This window comes from Centruroides sculpturatus, unplaced genomic scaffold (assembly GCF_000671375.1).
Source record: "Centruroides sculpturatus isolate CEXI.00-Female unplaced genomic scaffold, Cexi_2.0 scaffold690, whole genome shotgun sequence".
NCBI lineage: Eukaryota > Metazoa > Arthropoda > Arachnida > Scorpiones > Buthidae > Centruroides > Centruroides sculpturatus.
Genome location: NW_019385045.1, coordinates 164193 through 184178, shown reverse-complemented (window position 1 = coordinate 184178; position 19986 = coordinate 164193). Strand labels below are relative to the sequence as shown.

At 27.4% G+C, this 19986-nt stretch overlaps 1 protein-coding gene across 1 annotated transcript in view; it reads right to left on the bottom strand.

Moving 5' to 3' along the window:
• Positions 1-19986, bottom strand: part of LOC111633850 (oxysterol-binding protein-related protein 9-like) — an 88102-nt gene that overhangs the window by 17942 nt on the left and 50174 nt on the right. Inside the window, exons 16-18 of the mRNA XM_023378486.1 lie at positions 15231-15405; positions 11694-11790; positions 6679-6804 (exon numbers count right to left, since the gene is read on the bottom strand). Of these exons, the coding sequence (XP_023234254.1) occupies positions 6679-6804; positions 11694-11790; positions 15231-15405 (398 nt within the window). The remainder of the gene's footprint in view (positions 1-6678; positions 6805-11693; positions 11791-15230; positions 15406-19986) is intronic.

Here is a 19986-nt window from a genome sequence, read left to right as displayed (position 1 = left end):
GGATATAAGTCGTTTGTTAAAAAATATATGGAAAAATACGTTATGGTTTTATTTGACTTTACGTCCGTCCACCACAAATATTGAAGTCATAATATCACTAGAAAAACATTAAAGCACATAAAATCATATTAAAACATGTACATTTACAGTAAATGTTTAATATAATCATCATAAATCCTAGAAAATGAAACATGAAAGCATCTGTGTTTCTGTGTTGTTGTCTTATTTAGCGGTCTATAAGTGCTCAATATTGGTGTTTTCAATGGTAGCTCCAATATCTACCGTTTGGCATCGTTGTCAGCGCCACTCAATATTGGTAAATTTAATATAAATTAGTTTATTTTCTACTGTCACAAGGTAATTTTAATAACTGTATTTGTTATTTAACATTACAAAATCATCTTATTTTATAATGTCTTAGAGCAAACCACATTCACAAATAAAGAGTCCACGATGTACTGTAAACATTGCCAAATTGTAAACATATACATTTACATGTATGTATTGTGTGTACATGAATTCGTAAATTTAGATTACTTTTTTCTGTACTATACTAAAATCAAAAATTTATTTGTTTGTAAGCTTAAAATAGATTCTTATTAACCATATATTATTAAAAATGCATTTATAAATAAAATACAAAACTGGGAATGGTTATTTGTGGTTTAGCCTAGTGACAAGTAAGTTTGACTTACGTCGTTTTTCGACTTAAGTCACCTCTTCTGGAACCAATTACTGACGTAAGGTGAGGTATACCTGTATATGTATTTAAAACTCAGATCAATTTATTGAATTCAAGTTATGTGATGCTGCCAAAGACCTCAACATAGAATCTGAATATTCTTATAGTACATACATCTGCCATTATTAATTTTCCTTCGTGTACCCCTAAGGAATCACTGTTCTAAAGTATTAAGGGTGTATCATACAAGCATAGAAAAATATAAAACAAGGTCCACTAATAATACATTTTGCCTCAGACATCCTGATGTCTTATCTTTGACCAGTCATTTTATTTGCAGAGGCAATTCCATTTAAAAGGAAATTTTAAAAGTGATATACTATAGATGCAGACTGTTTGAAACACATATGGTCATTTAAAAGTGTGTGTTTTGCATTATCATATTGTAAGTGAGTAGCCATTGGTGAAGAGAGTAGACTTTTTCAAAGAAAATCAAGTTGCACTGATCACATTGAAGTGGTCTCCCAAAAGAGGTATTCATCTTAGAAAGTTTAACTGTATGTATGTGTATATATATATACAAACATGACAGACACTTGTGTGTATAAAATTAAAATATTGTAACATATAAGGTTAAGTTAAGACATTATATACAATAGAGCGTCAATTATCCAAATCAATTGGGGATTGGGGTTGTTCAGAAAATCGATGTTTCGGATAACCGATTATGTATGAAAAAATATATTAATTTATCCCATCTTGACATTTTTCTCCATTGCGTGTCGCTTCATGTTGAATTTTCATCGATGTTAAGCCTAACGAAGACTATTGTATCATTAAAACTTACTTTTTTATTTTATACGAACAAAATAAATATATTGAAAAATATAAAAACAATAAAAAATTATACTTCAGAAGTTAATTTAGTATCAAAAACGTAAAATATTTGAGAAGCCCAACACATAGCCAAAGATTACAGCGCCACAGCACTGACAAAAATTTAAATTTGCCGACTGGAATTCTTCGGATGATTGACGTTTTGGATGATTGACTTTCGGATAATCGACGCTCCACTGTATTGACATAATAGAAACAAAAAGTCTATCTATAGTATTATCTCAATTTGAAAAAAACTGATATATTTATAAAGAATAACATCTTCATTGAAATTTAAATAGCTAGTAATTTAAAACTGCAATTCTATTGTGACATCGTCACAATGTCAGACTGCAATTCTTAATCATATTTTTTCATTTATTTAATTTAAAATATATGTTCTCCACCTTCAAATCACTAGTGTCTTGCCCCTGTACATCACACTTTTCCTTTAACAATTGAGTTGTGCCAGTCTAACTAACTCCTTTCAGTAGAAATTTTCAAACTGAAATAATATGACTTCAAGTTTGCATTAGATATTTGCATATAGTTAATCAGTCCTGCCCTTAAACTGTCCACATCTGGTCAGCTTTCATCCATCTAACTCCGTTCTCAAGATTACAGAAGGACAGACAAATGGACGACAGTAGGAATTTATAGGACTACAATTTTTTCAAATTTCAGCCCAATAAAAACAATTTTTATGATAAAGGTTTAAAACTAACTTTTAAAAATTTAAAATATTATATAATTCATTTCATAAGTATAACATAATATTTGAAAAAGACATTTTAACTTACTTTAGAATGAAAATCGATATGAGCATAGTAGCCTGTCTTGGCACAACTAATATTAACTTCACCACATAATTCAATCCAAGGCACACTTAGAATGGATCTAAAATATTTTTTTAAATAGTAAATTATTCAATGGGATCAGTTATTTAGTTAAAATGAATTTTAAAAAAATAACTATATTTCTAAAAATATTTTAAAATTAAAATATAGAATAAAGTTAAAATACTCAATCAACACCAATTCCAAGATAACAAATTACGAGTTGAAGCAGTTAAATCATAAAAAAAATGCTTATTTTACTTTTTTCTTATCCATATGCATTTTGCCTTCTTTCTTCAGCCTCATCAGAGGATAACAATACTCATTTTACCATTTTATATTGGTGCTTTTATACCATACAAAGTGCCATCCAAGCATCTAATGACATTCCAGTTGTAATTCATTACCTCCGAATCAGTGTCGCTTGACTATTTTAACTTGGAGATTGTGTTCTATATTTTAATTTTTAAACATTTTTAGAAATATAGTTATTTTTTTATTCATGGATCTAAAATATTAAAAATTATCATTTAAGTTATTATTTTAAATATAAATAATATTGATAAAAGAAAAAAACTATAAAATTATTAAAAATTTAAATTACAAAAACTGTACATTCTAAACCAATTAATAATCGTTGATAATTAATGTTTATTATTAGCAATTCTTGAAAAACATACTGTGATGTAAATTACTATAAGATACATTGTTGTATTCTTTTATTCTTTCTTGGCCATATAACAGCCATTACACGATTTTACATTACATTGATTTCAATAAATATTCAAAAGTAAACATTTTATCATTAAATTCTGGACATAAATAAATGAATAATGTTTAAATTAGTATTCAATTTTTAAATTGGATGATGACTACAATTATTTGAAAGAATTTATTTGAACAAAATTTTTATTGGAATAAAATCAATTTATTGACATTCAAAATTAATGTAAAACTGTTTTTAAAATTTATTTTATTCAAATTCAGTACTTATATACAAAACAATAACGGTTAAGTAACTGAGTGATTTTTAAGATAATTATAAATTAATTATGAACAAATATGACATTACAATTAGCCATTGTTGCCATTTCATGATAACTAACAATTAAACAATTATTAATTTTTTAAATGATAATTTTGAATATGGAAGTTTGATTCAAATATGATTTAAATGCCTAATTTCCATATAGCAGGATATCATTAGTTACACTATAAGTTTGGAACATATTGTTGTTCCACTACTAGAAGGTTCTGACATTTTCTATTTAATTTTTGCATCATCAGGTTCCATCTGCTATATTATTAAAATGCTCTCTCATCAAGTTTATGAAATAAGAATGAAGTTATATGGTTCCATCTGTGAAGTCTTTATCATCAATGGCATCAGAAGGTTCTATCTGCGTTTCAAAATTCATTTTTCAATAGGACAGCTGAGCAAGCCACAGCAGGGATATTTTCTGTTGGATTTCAATATTTCTAGCACTGGTAACAGATCGAGTGATTAGCCTATAATCAAAAAATTAATTCATATTTTGATTCTAGTGGCACTAGTGATGAAGATAAATATTAACAAGATGGATTACAAGTATATTGAACCTCATCACTGTAAATCAGAGCCTCAGTGCCTTTCTATCAATATTGCATGAGCAATATTGATTGAAAGGATGAAAATTAGATGATTTTTGAGTATTAATGCAAAGTGTTCTTTAATTAATGAATTAAACATATCATTTCACATTCAAAAAAAACCTTTGTGAGAAAAACAGAGACAAAAAGAAAATGATTTCACACATGAGCTATCTGCTACCATTAACATGAATAACAAGCAAAAAGATGTAATTGCTTTACTGCAAGAAACTGATTGCAATTACAATCAAAAAAGCTTGTATTGGCCTTGCAAATGTTATTGCTCATTTGAGTTACTAAATAAGATGTCAGTACTTTTTTTTAAGAGGAAGCTAAATTTGTCAACTTTACAGATCATGCTTGGTTTAGGAAAAACTAAATCAAGCATGTATACTATGTAATTTTGGCTAGAGATTCTTTGTAATCAGATTGGAAATGACATTGCAAATGACACTGAAAATATTAGAGAAAATTTCCAAGGATTTCCCCAATGTAAATCACAATCTAGAAAGATAGTTGTGTTCCCCAAACTAAAAATTTTATCATAGCATATGTACTTTGCAACTTCTTGTGCCAACATGCTGAAAAAAATCATCCATTCATGAGATTTTACATACCATGACAATCCAGCATGCAAATAGACAATGTTCATAGTCAAATTGAAATATCCATGCAACTTGCAGAATAGCATTCATATTTGTCTTTTTTCCATTTCCTGATGAAAGAAAACAGAGAAAATATTTTCATGCATAAAAAAGATTTTTTTTTCATTTTCAAGCATTTGCATTTATGACTGAAATGTGATTCCATTCACACCAGCATCATGTCATTAAATAAAAATTCCCCCCTTCAAAATGATTTTACTGATGGCGATATCCAAAACTTCACTAGACAAAAGCTTCAGAATTCCAAGTAACATTGAGAACATACAACAGCAGTTGTTTGGCACACCAACATCTATATCCAAAGCACTTACTTTGAACAAATTTAAATTTCCAATAATTCTGCTATTTTAAAATATATATACTGCATTCTATCTTCATAGATAGACAGAATGCATTACCATGCTTTCTGATTTCCACAACTTTCTTCTTTTGAATTCTTGTTGTTTGGATTCAATATTTTATACTGATATTACACTAATATAATAAATGTGAAAACAAACAAAAATCTTTCATCCCAATAATAAGTAGTCAAAATGCAGACAGAACAATTTTTTTATATATAAATACTCACACACACAATTAATGGATTGTTTCAGATAGAATCTTAACTAATTAAAAGCCTATATTTTAACTAAAACTAAAGCACGTTTAAGTATATAGTCATCGTTAATTTGAAACGAAAATTGTTTTTATAGTTCTTTAATTATTTTGTAATTAAATATTAGATAGACTTTTCCTTCATTTTTTTGAGCATATCAAATATTTCGATCACTTACTTTATTTTAAATTTTTTAACAGTTTTGTTTATTATGATTGGCTATTTTTACATGTTCCTGTAAAAAATCTACTACCTTCATCATGTGTGTTTACTCCATTTTTTCATCTGAGTGTATCTCAAAAGGTCCTTTTTTTTTTTATCATACTACTCAAAATGTAAACAATTTTGATGATATTTTATACCTTGATTTAAAACTAGAATGTTTTAAATTAAAATGTAAAAACATGTTATATAATTNAATTCATTACCTCCGAATCAGTGTCGCTTGACTATTTTAACTTGGAGATTGTGTTCTATATTTTAATTTTTAAACATTTTTAGAAATATAGTTATTTTGATAGAAAATTTTAAAATTTTTAGATAAATGTCATATTTCATAATACAAATATTGTTTATATTAATGTAAGATAATGAAAAATATTACAGTAGAGCATTGATTATCCAAAACAATTCAAGACTGGGGTTGTTCTGATAACTGATCATTTACAAAAAAAATATATTAAACACAAAACTGTACTGTATATATTTTGAATCACACATCTTACAAATTCATACCTTACATAAAGTAGGCCTAAGTTTAGGTTGGCAGGGAGGAAAAAGTACTGCAATGCCACAGCACTAGTAGAAATTTGAATTTGCCAATTGGAACACTTTCGGTTAACCAATGTTTCAGTTGATCAGTATTCAGATAATCAATGCCCTACAGTAGTTACATTCTAATTTAGTTTCAATGCAAAACAAATACTGTATTGCAATTATTAGAAAGGAGTATATAATATTTTCCTCATAAAATGTTTAACAGTATTTCTTAAGATCACTTTGTATGAGAGAAACACATCAGATCAAGAATATATTAAACACATACTTTTTAATAGTTAATTTTTTTGTATACATTAAGTATTTTAGAATAAAACATTTAAATGTATACAAAAAAAATTTAGTACATTGTTTTGTGTACATATGAAAAGAAGTAATTCATGATTTCAAGCTAATCAAAATATATAAATAAATAATAAACAGAAAAATCTTTTCCTCTCTTTTCTTCATAAACAAATAAGATATATTTATTTATATAATAAGTTTATTATTACTGAATATTAAACTAAAATATTGATTTGTTAACCTTTTATGGTTAAAAAGTTCATTTTTTAAAGATAAAATGAATGCTAATTGATTTAAAATAATATTCAGTAAATAAATTATTTATCTTACCCCAGTATTTAAATTCTTTCCTTCCATTACACCATTCCATTCTCCCGTCACAGTATAAAAAGGCTTTTTGTCACTTGGTTGAAAGACATTAGCAGTGATACGATGTTTCTTGTTATTGTAGAAAGGCTAAACAATATAAATGTATAATGAAATAATTGCAAAAACTATAACATTGTATCATCATAAGTTACTTATGTTTCCAGTAATCAGAAAGATTCACCAGTTAAATAATTAAATTATTATATAAATTAAAATACATAAATGCATTAGTGAATTAATAATAATAATTAAAACTTTATATATAACAACAAAAAATAAAATTGTTTTCTATATTACAAAAATTATTTACACACTGTATAATAATAAATGTATAAGAAACATATAATAAAAATGTTACATTTTATTACAAATATTTTTGTAGATAAAACAGAAAATTGGAAATGTTTAGACTAATCATTTTCATTTATTTTAACATGAATTTCCTATATTTCCACTCACTTTAAATGTATTTAAACTTCTTTTCAATATTTAAAATTTACAACTTGAAACAAATTTTTATTTTATTGATAAAAAGTTGGTCTAAATTTCATATTCTTGATAGTAAATAACTGATTATTTTGTTATTTTCTCTCATTTACTCAATTTGATATAACACTTCAGTAAAAATAAGTTTTGTAAATCACTGTAAAAAATTTGTCATTTATCATGCTTTTGATTCTAATAAAACTTTTAAGTAAATAATTAAATCCCTTTATTATATTGTATTATTGTTACTATAGTAAACAAAATATCAACAGAATAGAATATATTTCTAATCCTAATTTTGATACAGTTAATCTAGCAATTCTTTATAACTTTCAAATAAACTTTAAAGTTTTAGCATGTCAAAATATCTAAAAATTATTTTTAACACAGCTTAAAATCCAAAATTTTAAACTTAATGACTGAACTGATGTTAATTTTAGTTTGTTATGTTATATTGCATATTGCATCACCAATAAATCTAAAATAAAATTTAATTTCTTCAATACCCATATACATAGATAAAGCCAAGACATTTTTTTTCTTAATTAAACGGTCATCATATGAATTTTCCAGTTTTAACATTTTTGAAAATATTTAAGATTAAAATTTACTGGTCCTTTTTTAATTATTATATTTATATTTTCAAAATATGGGCCTATGTATGTGAAGTATTAGATGGAGCATGTGTATGTAAATTATACATATACAGCAAAACTTCTCTTAGGTGACCATCTAAATTGTATGAAAAACAGTAGTCCTGGAAAGTGGTCTTCTAAAATAAATACACCATTTTGACAGCATAAAGCATTGTATTAACACAGTGACATAATAAAAAGATAGAAATACTGTGAGATAGAAAAAAAATGCATTTTATTTGCCTTGCTGGAAATTATCTAGTAATAAGTGCAAAAAATATATATATAAATTGTACACACATTATAACTTCTGTACTGTCTTATTCATATTGTAAATGTCACAATCACGTCTCATCTTGCCCACTCAGAAATAATTGGAATTCCTAATATCTATTCATCAAAAGCATCTTTGTTTACTTCTTCACTTTCAAAACAGCTTGAAACATAATGTTATGTCACAGATAAAACTTAACAAACCATCCACTGCTGGTATGAAAGGTTCAAACTCCAAGTTCCAAGGCAAACTTTAAAGCCATTTCTTGCATCATCAATCCTAAGACAGGCAAGCCTTTGAAACAACAATGATAAAAATCTACCCAAAATTGTTCTGATGACATCTTTATAGGATTTGGTATAACTTCATTTGATGTTCTCCATAATGTTTGCTTCCCATTCACAGATAAAGCTCCTTTTTGGCAAAAATTGTAGTATTTGAGTCTTCATATACTTAAATTCCTTTTCCAATTGTTGCTGCAATTTTCCAGCTTCACTTTGCTCAATACAGGAACTTTTTCCTTTAAAATAAGGAAGAAACTTCTATTTGTTACTTGACATCTTGCTTGCCCACAACTGGCTAAAATGAAACTATGAGCCCTAAATGTTGAGGTTAATTCTCAGAAAAACTTTACTGAAAAAGAAAGTGGATCAAGAAAGGAAAGAAAATATATTCAGTTGAAGATGAATCACCAGCCTGAATTTTACTGTAGTTTCTGAACATACATGCACACAGAACACACAGAAATTTAGAAAGATATTGTACTATAGTTTACAAATGTAAAACCACATTCTTATGAAAGAATTTAAATAATAAAATTAATCTAAAAATTAAATATAGTATGTAGTATAGACAAATTAAAATTCCCTCAAATATCTAACGTTATGATCTAAAGCAGCAGTTCCCAACCTTTTTGATTTGTCCCCTTGGCAGCCCATTTTTCTAAATTGTACCTATTACATTACAGAAATGTTTGTACAGTACTTTATACAGTTGTATTTTAAACTTGTTGCAACTGTAAATAAATAGCAGTGACATGGCAAGGAAGAAGCACAGGGCTGCTGAATTGATGAAAATTAAAAAGTTATCTGTACAGGTAAAAATGTTTAGTGTTCAGTGTTTTATCTACTTTTCTAATTACCACACCATTGCTCTTTGGAGTTGGTTAATAAAAAAAACCAATAATAAATTGTATACAGGTATACCTCGAGTTACATCGTTCTGGATATAAGTCGTTTGTTAAAAAATATATGGAAAAATACGTTATGGTTTTATTTGACTTTACGTCCGTCCACCACAAATATTGAAGTCATAATATCACTAGAAAAACATTAAAGCACATAAAATCATATTAAAACATGTACATTTACAGTAAATGTTTAATATAATCATCATAAATCCTAGAAAATGAAACATGAAAGCATCTGTGTTTCTGTGTTGTTGTCTTATTTAGCGGTCTATAAGTGCTCAATATTGGTGTTTTCAATGGTAGCTCCAATATCTACCGTTTGGCATCGTTGTCAGCGCCACTCAATATTGGTAAATTTAATATAAATTAGTTTATTTTCTACTGTCACAAGGTAATTTTAATAACTGTATTTGTTATTTAACATTACAAAATCATCTTATTTTATAATGTCTTAGAGCAAACCACATTCACAAATAAAGAGTCCACGATGTACTGTAAACATTGCCAAATTGTAAACATATACATTTACATGTATGTATTGTGTGTACATGAATTCGTAAATTTAGATTACTTTTTTCTGTACTATACTAAAATCAAAAATTTATTTGTTTGTAAGCTTAAAATAGATTCTTATTAACCATATATTATTAAAAATGCATTTATAAATAAAATACAAAACTGGGAATGGTTATTTGTGGTTTAGCCTAGTGACAAGTAAGTTTGACTTACGTCGTTTTTCGACTTAAGTCACCTCTTCTGGAACCAATTACTGACGTAAGGTGAGGTATACCTGTATATGTATTTAAAACTCAGATCAATTTATTGAATTCAAGTTATGTGATGCTGCCAAAGACCTCAACATAGAATCTGAATATTCTTATAGTACATACATCTGCCATTATTAATTTTCCTTCGTGTACCCCTAAGGAATCACTGTTCTAAAGTATTAAGGGTGTATCATACAAGCATAGAAAAATATAAAACAAGGTCCACTAATAATACATTTTGCCTCAGACATCCTGATGTCTTATCTTTGACCAGTCATTTTATTTGCAGAGGCAATTCCATTTAAAAGGAAATTTTAAAAGTGATATACTATAGATGCAGACTGTTTGAAACACATATGGTCATTTAAAAGTGTGTGTTTTGCATTATCATATTGTAAGTGAGTAGCCATTGGTGAAGAGAGTAGACTTTTTCAAAGAAAATCAAGTTGCACTGATCACATTGAAGTGGTCTCCCAAAAGAGGTATTCATCTTAGAAAGTTTAACTGTATGTATGTGTATATATATATACAAACATGACAGACACTTGTGTGTATAAAATTAAAATATTGTAACATATAAGGTTAAGTTAAGACATTATATACAATAGAGCGTCAATTATCCAAATCAATTGGGGATTGGGGTTGTTCAGAAAATCGATGTTTCGGATAACCGATTATGTATGAAAAAATATATTAATTTATCCCATCTTGACATTTTTCTCCATTGCGTGTCGCTTCATGTTGAATTTTCATCGATGTTAAGCCTAACGAAGACTATTGTATCATTAAAACTTACTTTTTTATTTTATACGAACAAAATAAATATATTGAAAAATATAAAAACAATAAAAAATTATACTTCAGAAGTTAATTTAGTATCAAAAACGTAAAATATTTGAGAAGCCCAACACATAGCCAAAGATTACAGCGCCACAGCACTGACAAAAATTTAAATTTGCCGACTGGAATTCTTCGGATGATTGACGTTTTGGATGATTGACTTTCGGATAATCGACGCTCCACTGTATTGACATAATAGAAACAAAAAGTCTATCTATAGTATTATCTCAATTTGAAAAAAACTGATATATTTATAAAGAATAACATCTTCATTGAAATTTAAATAGCTAGTAATTTAAAACTGCAATTCTATTGTGACATCGTCACAATGTCAGACTGCAATTCTTAATCATATTTTTTCATTTATTTAATTTAAAATATATGTTCTCCACCTTCAAATCACTAGTGTCTTGCCCCTGTACATCACACTTTTCCTTTAACAATTGAGTTGTGCCAGTCTAACTAACTCCTTTCAGTAGAAATTTTCAAACTGAAATAATATGACTTCAAGTTTGCATTAGATATTTGCATATAGTTAATCAGTCCTGCCCTTAAACTGTCCACATCTGGTCAGCTTTCATCCATCTAACTCCGTTCTCAAGATTACAGAAGGACAGACAAATGGACGACAGTAGGAATTTATAGGACTACAATTTTTTCAAATTTCAGCCCAATAAAAACAATTTTTATGATAAAGGTTTAAAACTAACTTTTAAAAATTTAAAATATTATATAATTCATTTCATAAGTATAACATAATATTTGAAAAAGACATTTTAACTTACTTTAGAATGAAAATCGATATGAGCATAGTAGCCTGTCTTGGCACAACTAATATTAACTTCACCACATAATTCAATCCAAGGCACACTTAGAATGGATCTAAAATATTTTTTTAAATAGTAAATTATTCAATGGGATCAGTTATTTAGTTAAAATGAATTTTAAAAAAATAACTATATTTCTAAAAATATTTTAAAATTAAAATATAGAATAAAGTTAAAATACTCAATCAACACCAATTCCAAGATAACAAATTACGAGTTGAAGCAGTTAAATCATAAAAAAAATGCTTATTTTACTTTTTTCTTATCCATATGCATTTTGCCTTCTTTCTTCAGCCTCATCAGAGGATAACAATACTCATTTTACCATTTTATATTGGTGCTTTTATACCATACAAAGTGCCATCCAAGCATCTAATGACATTCCAGTTGTAATTCATTACCTCCGAATCAGTGTCGCTTGACTATTTTAACTTGGAGATTGTGTTCTATATTTTAATTTTTAAACATTTTTAGAAATATAGTTATTTTTTTATTCATGGATCTAAAATATTAAAAATTATCATTTAAGTTATTATTTTAAATATAAATAATATTGATAAAAGAAAAAAACTATAAAATTATTAAAAATTTAAATTACAAAAACTGTACATTCTAAACCAATTAATAATCGTTGATAATTAATGTTTATTATTAGCAATTCTTGAAAAACATACTGTGATGTAAATTACTATAAGATACATTGTTGTATTCTTTTATTCTTTCTTGGCCATATAACAGCCATTACACGATTTTACATTACATTGATTTCAATAAATATTCAAAAGTAAACATTTTATCATTAAATTCTGGACATAAATAAATTAATAATGTTTAAATTAGTATTCAATTTTTAAATTGGATGATGACTACAATTATTTGAAAGAATTTATTTGAACAAAATTTTTATTGGAATAAAATCAATTTATTGACATTCAAAATTAATGTAAAACTGTTTTTAAAATTTATTTTATTCAAATTCAGTACTTATATACAAAACAATAACGGTTAAGTAACTGAGTGATTTTTAAGATAATTATAAATTAATTATGAACAAATATGACATTACAATTAGCCATTGTTGCCATTTCATGATAACTAACAATTAAACAATTATTAATTTTTTAAATGATAATTTTGAATATGGAAGTTTGATTCAAATATGATTTAAATGCCTAATTTCCATATAGCAGGATATCATTAGTTACACTATAAGTTTGGAACATATTGTTGTTCCACTACTAGAAGGTTCTGACATTTTCTATTTAATTTTTGCATCATCAGGTTCCATCTGCTATATTATTAAAATGCTCTCTCATCAAGTTTATGAAATAAGAATGAAGTTATATGGTTCCATCTGTGAAGTCTTTATCATCAATGGCATCAGAAGGTTCTATCTGCGTTTCAAAATTCATTTTTCAATAGGACAGCTGAGCAAGCCACAGCAGGGATATTTTCTGTTGGATTTCAATATTTCTAGCACTGGTAACAGATCGAGTGATTAGCCTATAATCAAAAAATTAATTCATATTTTGATTCTAGTGGCACTAGTGATGAAGATAAATATTAACAAGATGGATTACAAGTATATTGAACCTCATCACTGTAAATCAGAGCCTCAGTGCCTTTCTATCAATATTGCATGAGCAATATTGATTGAAAGGATGAAAATTAGATGATTTTTGAGTATTAATGCAAAGTGTTCTTTAATTAATGAATTAAACATATCATTTCACATTCAAAAAAAACCTTTGTGAGAAAAACAGAGACAAAAAGAAAATGATTTCACACATGAGCTATCTGCTACCATTAACATGAATAACAAGCAAAAAGATGTAATTGCTTTACTGCAAGAAACTGATTGCAATTACAATCAAAAAAGCTTGTATTGGCCTTGCAAATGTTATTGCTCATTTGAGTTACTAAATAAGATGTCAGTACTTTTTTTTAAGAGGAAGCTAAATTTGTCAACTTTACAGATCATGCTTGGTTTAGGAAAAACTAAATCAAGCATGTATACTATGTAATTTTGGCTAGAGATTCTTTGTAATCAGATTGGAAATGACATTGCAAATGACACTGAAAATATTAGAGAAAATTTCCAAGGATTTCCCCAATGTAAATCACAATCTAGAAAGATAGTTGTGTTCCCCAAACTAAAAATTTTATCATAGCATATGTACTTTGCAACTTCTTGTGCCAACATGCTGAAAAAAATCATCCATTCATGAGATTTTACATACCATGACAATCCAGCATGCAAATAGACAATGTTCATAGTCAAATTGAAATATCCATGCAACTTGCAGAATAGCATTCATATTTGTCTTTTTTCCATTTCCTGATGAAAGAAAACAGAGAAAATATTTTCATGCATAAAAAAGATTTTTTTTTCATTTTCAAGCATTTGCATTTATGACTGAAATGTGATTCCATTCACACCAGCATCATGTCATTAAATAAAAATTTCCCCCTTCAAAATGATTTTACTGATGGCGATATCCAAAACTTCACTAGACAAAAGCTTCAGAATTCCAAGTAACATTGAGAACATACAACAGCAGTTGTTTGGCACACCAACATCTATATCCAAAGCACTTACTTTGAACAAATTTAAATTTCCAATAATTCTGCTATTTTAAAATATATATACTGCATTCTATCTTTATAGATAGACAGAATGCATTACCATGCTTTCTGATTTCCACAACTTTCTTCTTTTGAATTCTTGTTGTTTGGATTCAATATTTTATACTGATATTACACTAATATAATAAATGTGAAAACAAACAAAAATCTTTCATTCCAATAATAAGTAGTCAAAATGCAGACAGAACAATTTTTTTATATATAAATACTCACACACACAATTAATGGATTGTTTCAGATAGAATCTTAACTAATTAAAAGCCTATATTTTAACTAAAACTAAAGCACGTTTAAGTATATAGTCATCGTTAATTTGAAACGAAAATTGTTTTTATAGTTCTTTAATTATTTTGTAATTAAATATTAGATAGACTTTTCCTTCATTTTTTTGAGCATATCAAATATTTCGATCACTTACTTTATTTTAAATTTTTTAACAGTTTTGTTTATTATGATTGGCTATTTTTACATGTTCCTGTAAAAAATCTACTACCTTCATCATGTGTGTTTACTCCATTTTTTCATCTGAGTGTATCTCAAAAGATCCTTTTTTTTTTTATCATACTACTCAAAATGTAAACAATTTTGATGATATTTTATACCTTGATTTAAAACTAGAATGTTTTAAATTAAAATGTAAAAACATGTTATATAATTTTTAATTTTAATGAATTGTTGTTTTTTTCTTTTATTTGTTATATTCATATTTATATTTGTTAATTTGGGGGCAGATATCAATTGTCTTTTAAGACTTTTCTGATTATATGTAAAAACAAACAAATAAATTCATTCTAAATCTTTAATGATGTTTCATTATACAGCTAGTCAATATAAAATAATTATATTTACCTTCCATATCCACTTGGAAAATTAATTAAATATTCTTCATCATATTTCAATACTGAAATACAACCCTGACCAATATTATGAACACAAATAGAAAGCCCTAGAAATTTTGACTTGGTCCATATATGAGCACAACAAGAAATTCCTTTATTATAATGTTCTGCATAGAAGGCTGATACTAAAAGTAATTATTAAAATAGAATTAATTTCCTATATTTACGTAAAACAAGTATAGTTATTAAAATTGTTTATATTAAGGCCAAATAATTGCTGGATTATATCAGACTATAATATGGATAATATTTAATTATTACACAGTAGCCACATTCATAGAAATATCCTAGAAGCTGGAACTTTATACTTTTTACTTTACACTTGCCATACAACTCCAGCACATTGTGTGTTCAATCACAAATGGTTTCAGCTTCATTCAGAGGTCCTCTTCAGGTAAAATAACAAGAGTTTTAGTTCTACTGAGCTTCCAAATGCTCTAAGCTATTCAAATATCTTGTCCAAATGTTGAAAAAAATTCCTTTGTTCAGTTAATAACAATTTGAATAATTCTCAAGGTGTTCTAAAATTTATTTTTGAAAAAATTTTCCAGATGTGAATTGTAAATCTGGATATGAAATTATAACAAATGGATCTAGCTGTTAAAAAATTCTACAGTGTGGATTGTAATTCTGAATATTAAAATTATAACAAGTGAATGCTTATATTAAAAATTAATTCACAGTTTTTTGTGTGAATTCAGCATAACTTGCCAAGCTTGTGCTAGATTTAACAAGTCTTTGTTATATCCAAATACTCTAAGCAAGCTTAGGGTATTTGGAAACTCAGCAGAACTATAATCCTTGTTATTTCACCTGAAGTGGGCCTCTGAATGAAGCCAAAAATGTTTGTGATTGGAATAATAAATGTGCTGGAAGTTGTATGGTAAGTGTAAACTAGTTAGTAGCTACGTTATACAAACATCTCCAACCCGATATATAATTATAGCTACAACCAACAGACTGCCGAAAATTAGATTTTCGGCAGTCTGTTGGTTGTAGCTATAGCTACATTATAGCCTGATATAATCAGGAAGATTATTTGGCCTTAATCAGAATCAGTTTAATGGATGTTCATATTTGTATTGTTTAAATTACTTAAAAAATAAAATATCTCATAATTTGTAAAGTAATAAACAATCTTTAGTAAGTAATTTTTATGTATGTTAATTATACTCAGAAAATCTGGTGTACTTTAAATAAATAAAATTATCATTATCAACATATATTTTATAAGGGCATAAAATATATGTTTTTCTCCTTAAATTCTGTGATGTTCTAACTTCAATATAAATACAATTTAGATCCAAGTGGATCAAAGTAATGTTGTCCAACAATGCATATTTTGTGTTTATAATTTTTACTGCATATTTTGCAGATTTGACAATTTTTGAGACTAAATAAGTGCTTCGTGAACTTTATAGTTTGTTTACACAATTTAAAAGTGCTATTATTTTTAATGATTCTATAGTCCATTTCTGCTATCTGTGCAGTGAATCTTTTTTTTTTGCACATGTACAATTCACGTGAGAAATATCACTCCACCATCCAATTACTGATGACAGGTGAAAAACTCCAACTTTTATATTTGAACCATATAATTCACATTTTTTTTAAAAGTTCCACAAACAAATATGTTTTGCATTGCCAAGGAAATCTCTTATTTTTCAAATTCAAAAAATCCTTTGAATTAATTGGACTAGAATTATTGTAAGCATTATATTTAAATCTTTCAGAAAACTGTGTAAGTACAATGTTTAATTAAATACAAGAGAGAATTTCTTGTGAGTAAAGTTGTCAAACTTTTATGTATGAAGCACATGCAGAAAATATTCTGTTACATCACTATCTGTTCAATTGACAACATGGGTATAATGGCAAAAACTTAATGCTGAACTGCTAAGAAAGTATAATATGTACAGAAGTTTGGATACTAGACATTTAAAACAAATGGAAAAATCCTTTGTTGTAATGTATAACATAAATCATTTCCTTAGTAAAAAAAACTAGTTTCTCTCAGCACAATAAAACATTAAAATGAACTAAAACAGCAATTCATCACACTTAAGTTCTAGTTGCAATGAAACCCTACAGTTTATAATATCATTTGGAAATGAAATATTACTATTAACTTTGACACTAAATGTATAACTAGTTAATAACTTAATATCAGCATTTACTCATTTTTCATTACTTACAAAAGGCTAAAAACGAAAACATACAACTACTTAGATAAGTGACATAACTACACAAAGAAGAAAATTGATTAACCCAGTCATTCTTAAATATCCTGTAAATAATTGGACAAAGTATATAAAAATAAGTTCAATAATGATTGGTTAGATAGCATAGAAAGTTATAAAATCTTATTGTGCACATATTTTATTTGTGAGTGCACATCTTTGTGAAACATTATTTTAATATGTATTTTGTAATGTCATAATTTTCACATCTCTTGTCATCTATTGTTGTATGTTTATTCCCTCCCACCTAAAAAAATGTGACTTATGATGTTAGTAAAATTTGCTTACAGATAGAAGTAAAATATGTATGTGTTACTGTGAATGACCGATATCTGGCGAATGTCAGCATTCACACAGTCGTTTCGTGTATGTACGAAATATTTGCTAAATATCATTATTTCTCACTTACACCAGCAAATGTCGACATTCAGCATGCACTGATAGTGCGTGTTGAATAAAAATATTTTTATTAGGTTAAGACAAAAATGCAACTTTTTAATATGTCAAAATAGCAAAAAGCTTAAGTAACAGCACATGCAAATAAACTGTTGAACCTAAAACAAACAGTACTTTCTTAATCAGAAAATAAAAATAATACACAATAGCACACTTACACATATATTATGTGATTAACATTATACAATCTTATTTATTGCAACAACTTAAACTGTTATGGCACTTTGAATTTCACAAGAGTCCCTTGCTTTTACAACTGCATTTATTCATGGAACATTTCTTTTTGCAATGACAGCGTGTATAGCCTTGCCCTCCACTTTTCGAATTATCTGCAGCTGCTTCTCTCAGTGATATTTCTTGAGAAGAAATCTCATCTATGGAAAGTAACTTTTCTTTACAAATTACGAACTGATTGCAAATATAAAGTTGCTTGAGGGTACCATTTTTGTTTGTTAATTTATAAAAGTCGGAGTCTTCTATTCCAACAACAACCAACACATTTCGGGCATCTATTGGCCACGGTCGACATTGGGGACTTGTATTCCTACGGTATCACCAATTTGTGACGAAGGAAACAGCAAAGAATTTGGCGACAGACTGTCATCTCTCTGTCGACATCGGCTTCTCGGTTGTCGTTTCGACCTCCACCGAAGCTTATCTGTGCTTGTTGACATACACCGGTGATTGTTTGAATGTATAATAATATAACCAAATATTCGGTCTTTCACCGACGTACAGTAATACCTCGACTTATGCGAACCCGGAGTTACGCGATTTTCAAATCTTGCCAATTCGTCTTTTGTTTGAGCGCCACGTGACTCTTGATTACTCACTCCCCTCACACTATTGTTCAGCTTACATGTTCAGAAATGTCGCCCAGAATCGACACATAGCTACAATTTATTTTGTGTTATTTATTTCTGTGTTTGTTTTATCTATGGAGACTTGAGAGACTCTACTATGTCATCCAAATGAAGTAGAACTGATTCTTCTGCATCAAACAAGAAAAGAAAAACTTTATCTTTGGAATGTAAAGTTAACATTATTAAAGACTTCGATACAAAAATGAAAATTTGTGAATTGGCAAAAGAGTTTGATCTACCGGAATCGACGGTTAGAACAATTACAAAAGGTAAAGAAAAAATTCTCGAAACTGCGAAAAATGCTCAATCTTTAAATTCAAGCATCATTTGTAAACATCAAGGTATTATCACTGAGATGGAAACAATGTTAAAATTATGGTGTGATAAACAAGTAACTGTGAAAAATTGTATGATAATATAATATGTTATACATATGTATTATCTAAGATTTTATTAAACATTTTTTTCTAAATTATTGCTTTTTTTAGTCTCCGGCCCCAATTAAAAATTATTTGTATGTATTTATATGCGAAATTATACCCCGACTTACGCGGTTATCACTTGGTCCCACCAATTGCGTAAGTTCGCAGTATTACTGTATTTTGTATGTGTCGACATTCACCAGAGAATATCGACATACTCTAATTTCGGTCTTTCACAGTAACATATGCATTTCAATCTATAAATTTTGGTGTATATTACTGGTGCTTTTAACTGGTGCTTTTAACAGGCATCATCCATGATTCAAGCATTTTAACATGCATCTTTATGCACATATTTGCAATCTTAAATCTTATTAAATCTGTCTCTTAATACTTTGTAATAAAATGATCCTATTTCATTACAAACTTTACAGAAAAGATAAATAAAGGAATAAACATGTAAAAGGTTAAAAACAAACAATGAATGATTTCAAACAAATTAATTTTCAAATATTTTAATGTTAGTCTGAGTTAATTTGCTTAATGCTTTGATTACAGTAATAATAAAAATGTTAATTTCTTTTTCTTTTTACCAATGTAAAAAGATTGATAAATAAATATATTTTTATATTATTTAATTTGTTAATTATGGAATCTTAGATTTAAACAATTATTTTCTACACAAATAAAGATTTGGTAATCAATATTAATGATTTTACTAAGAG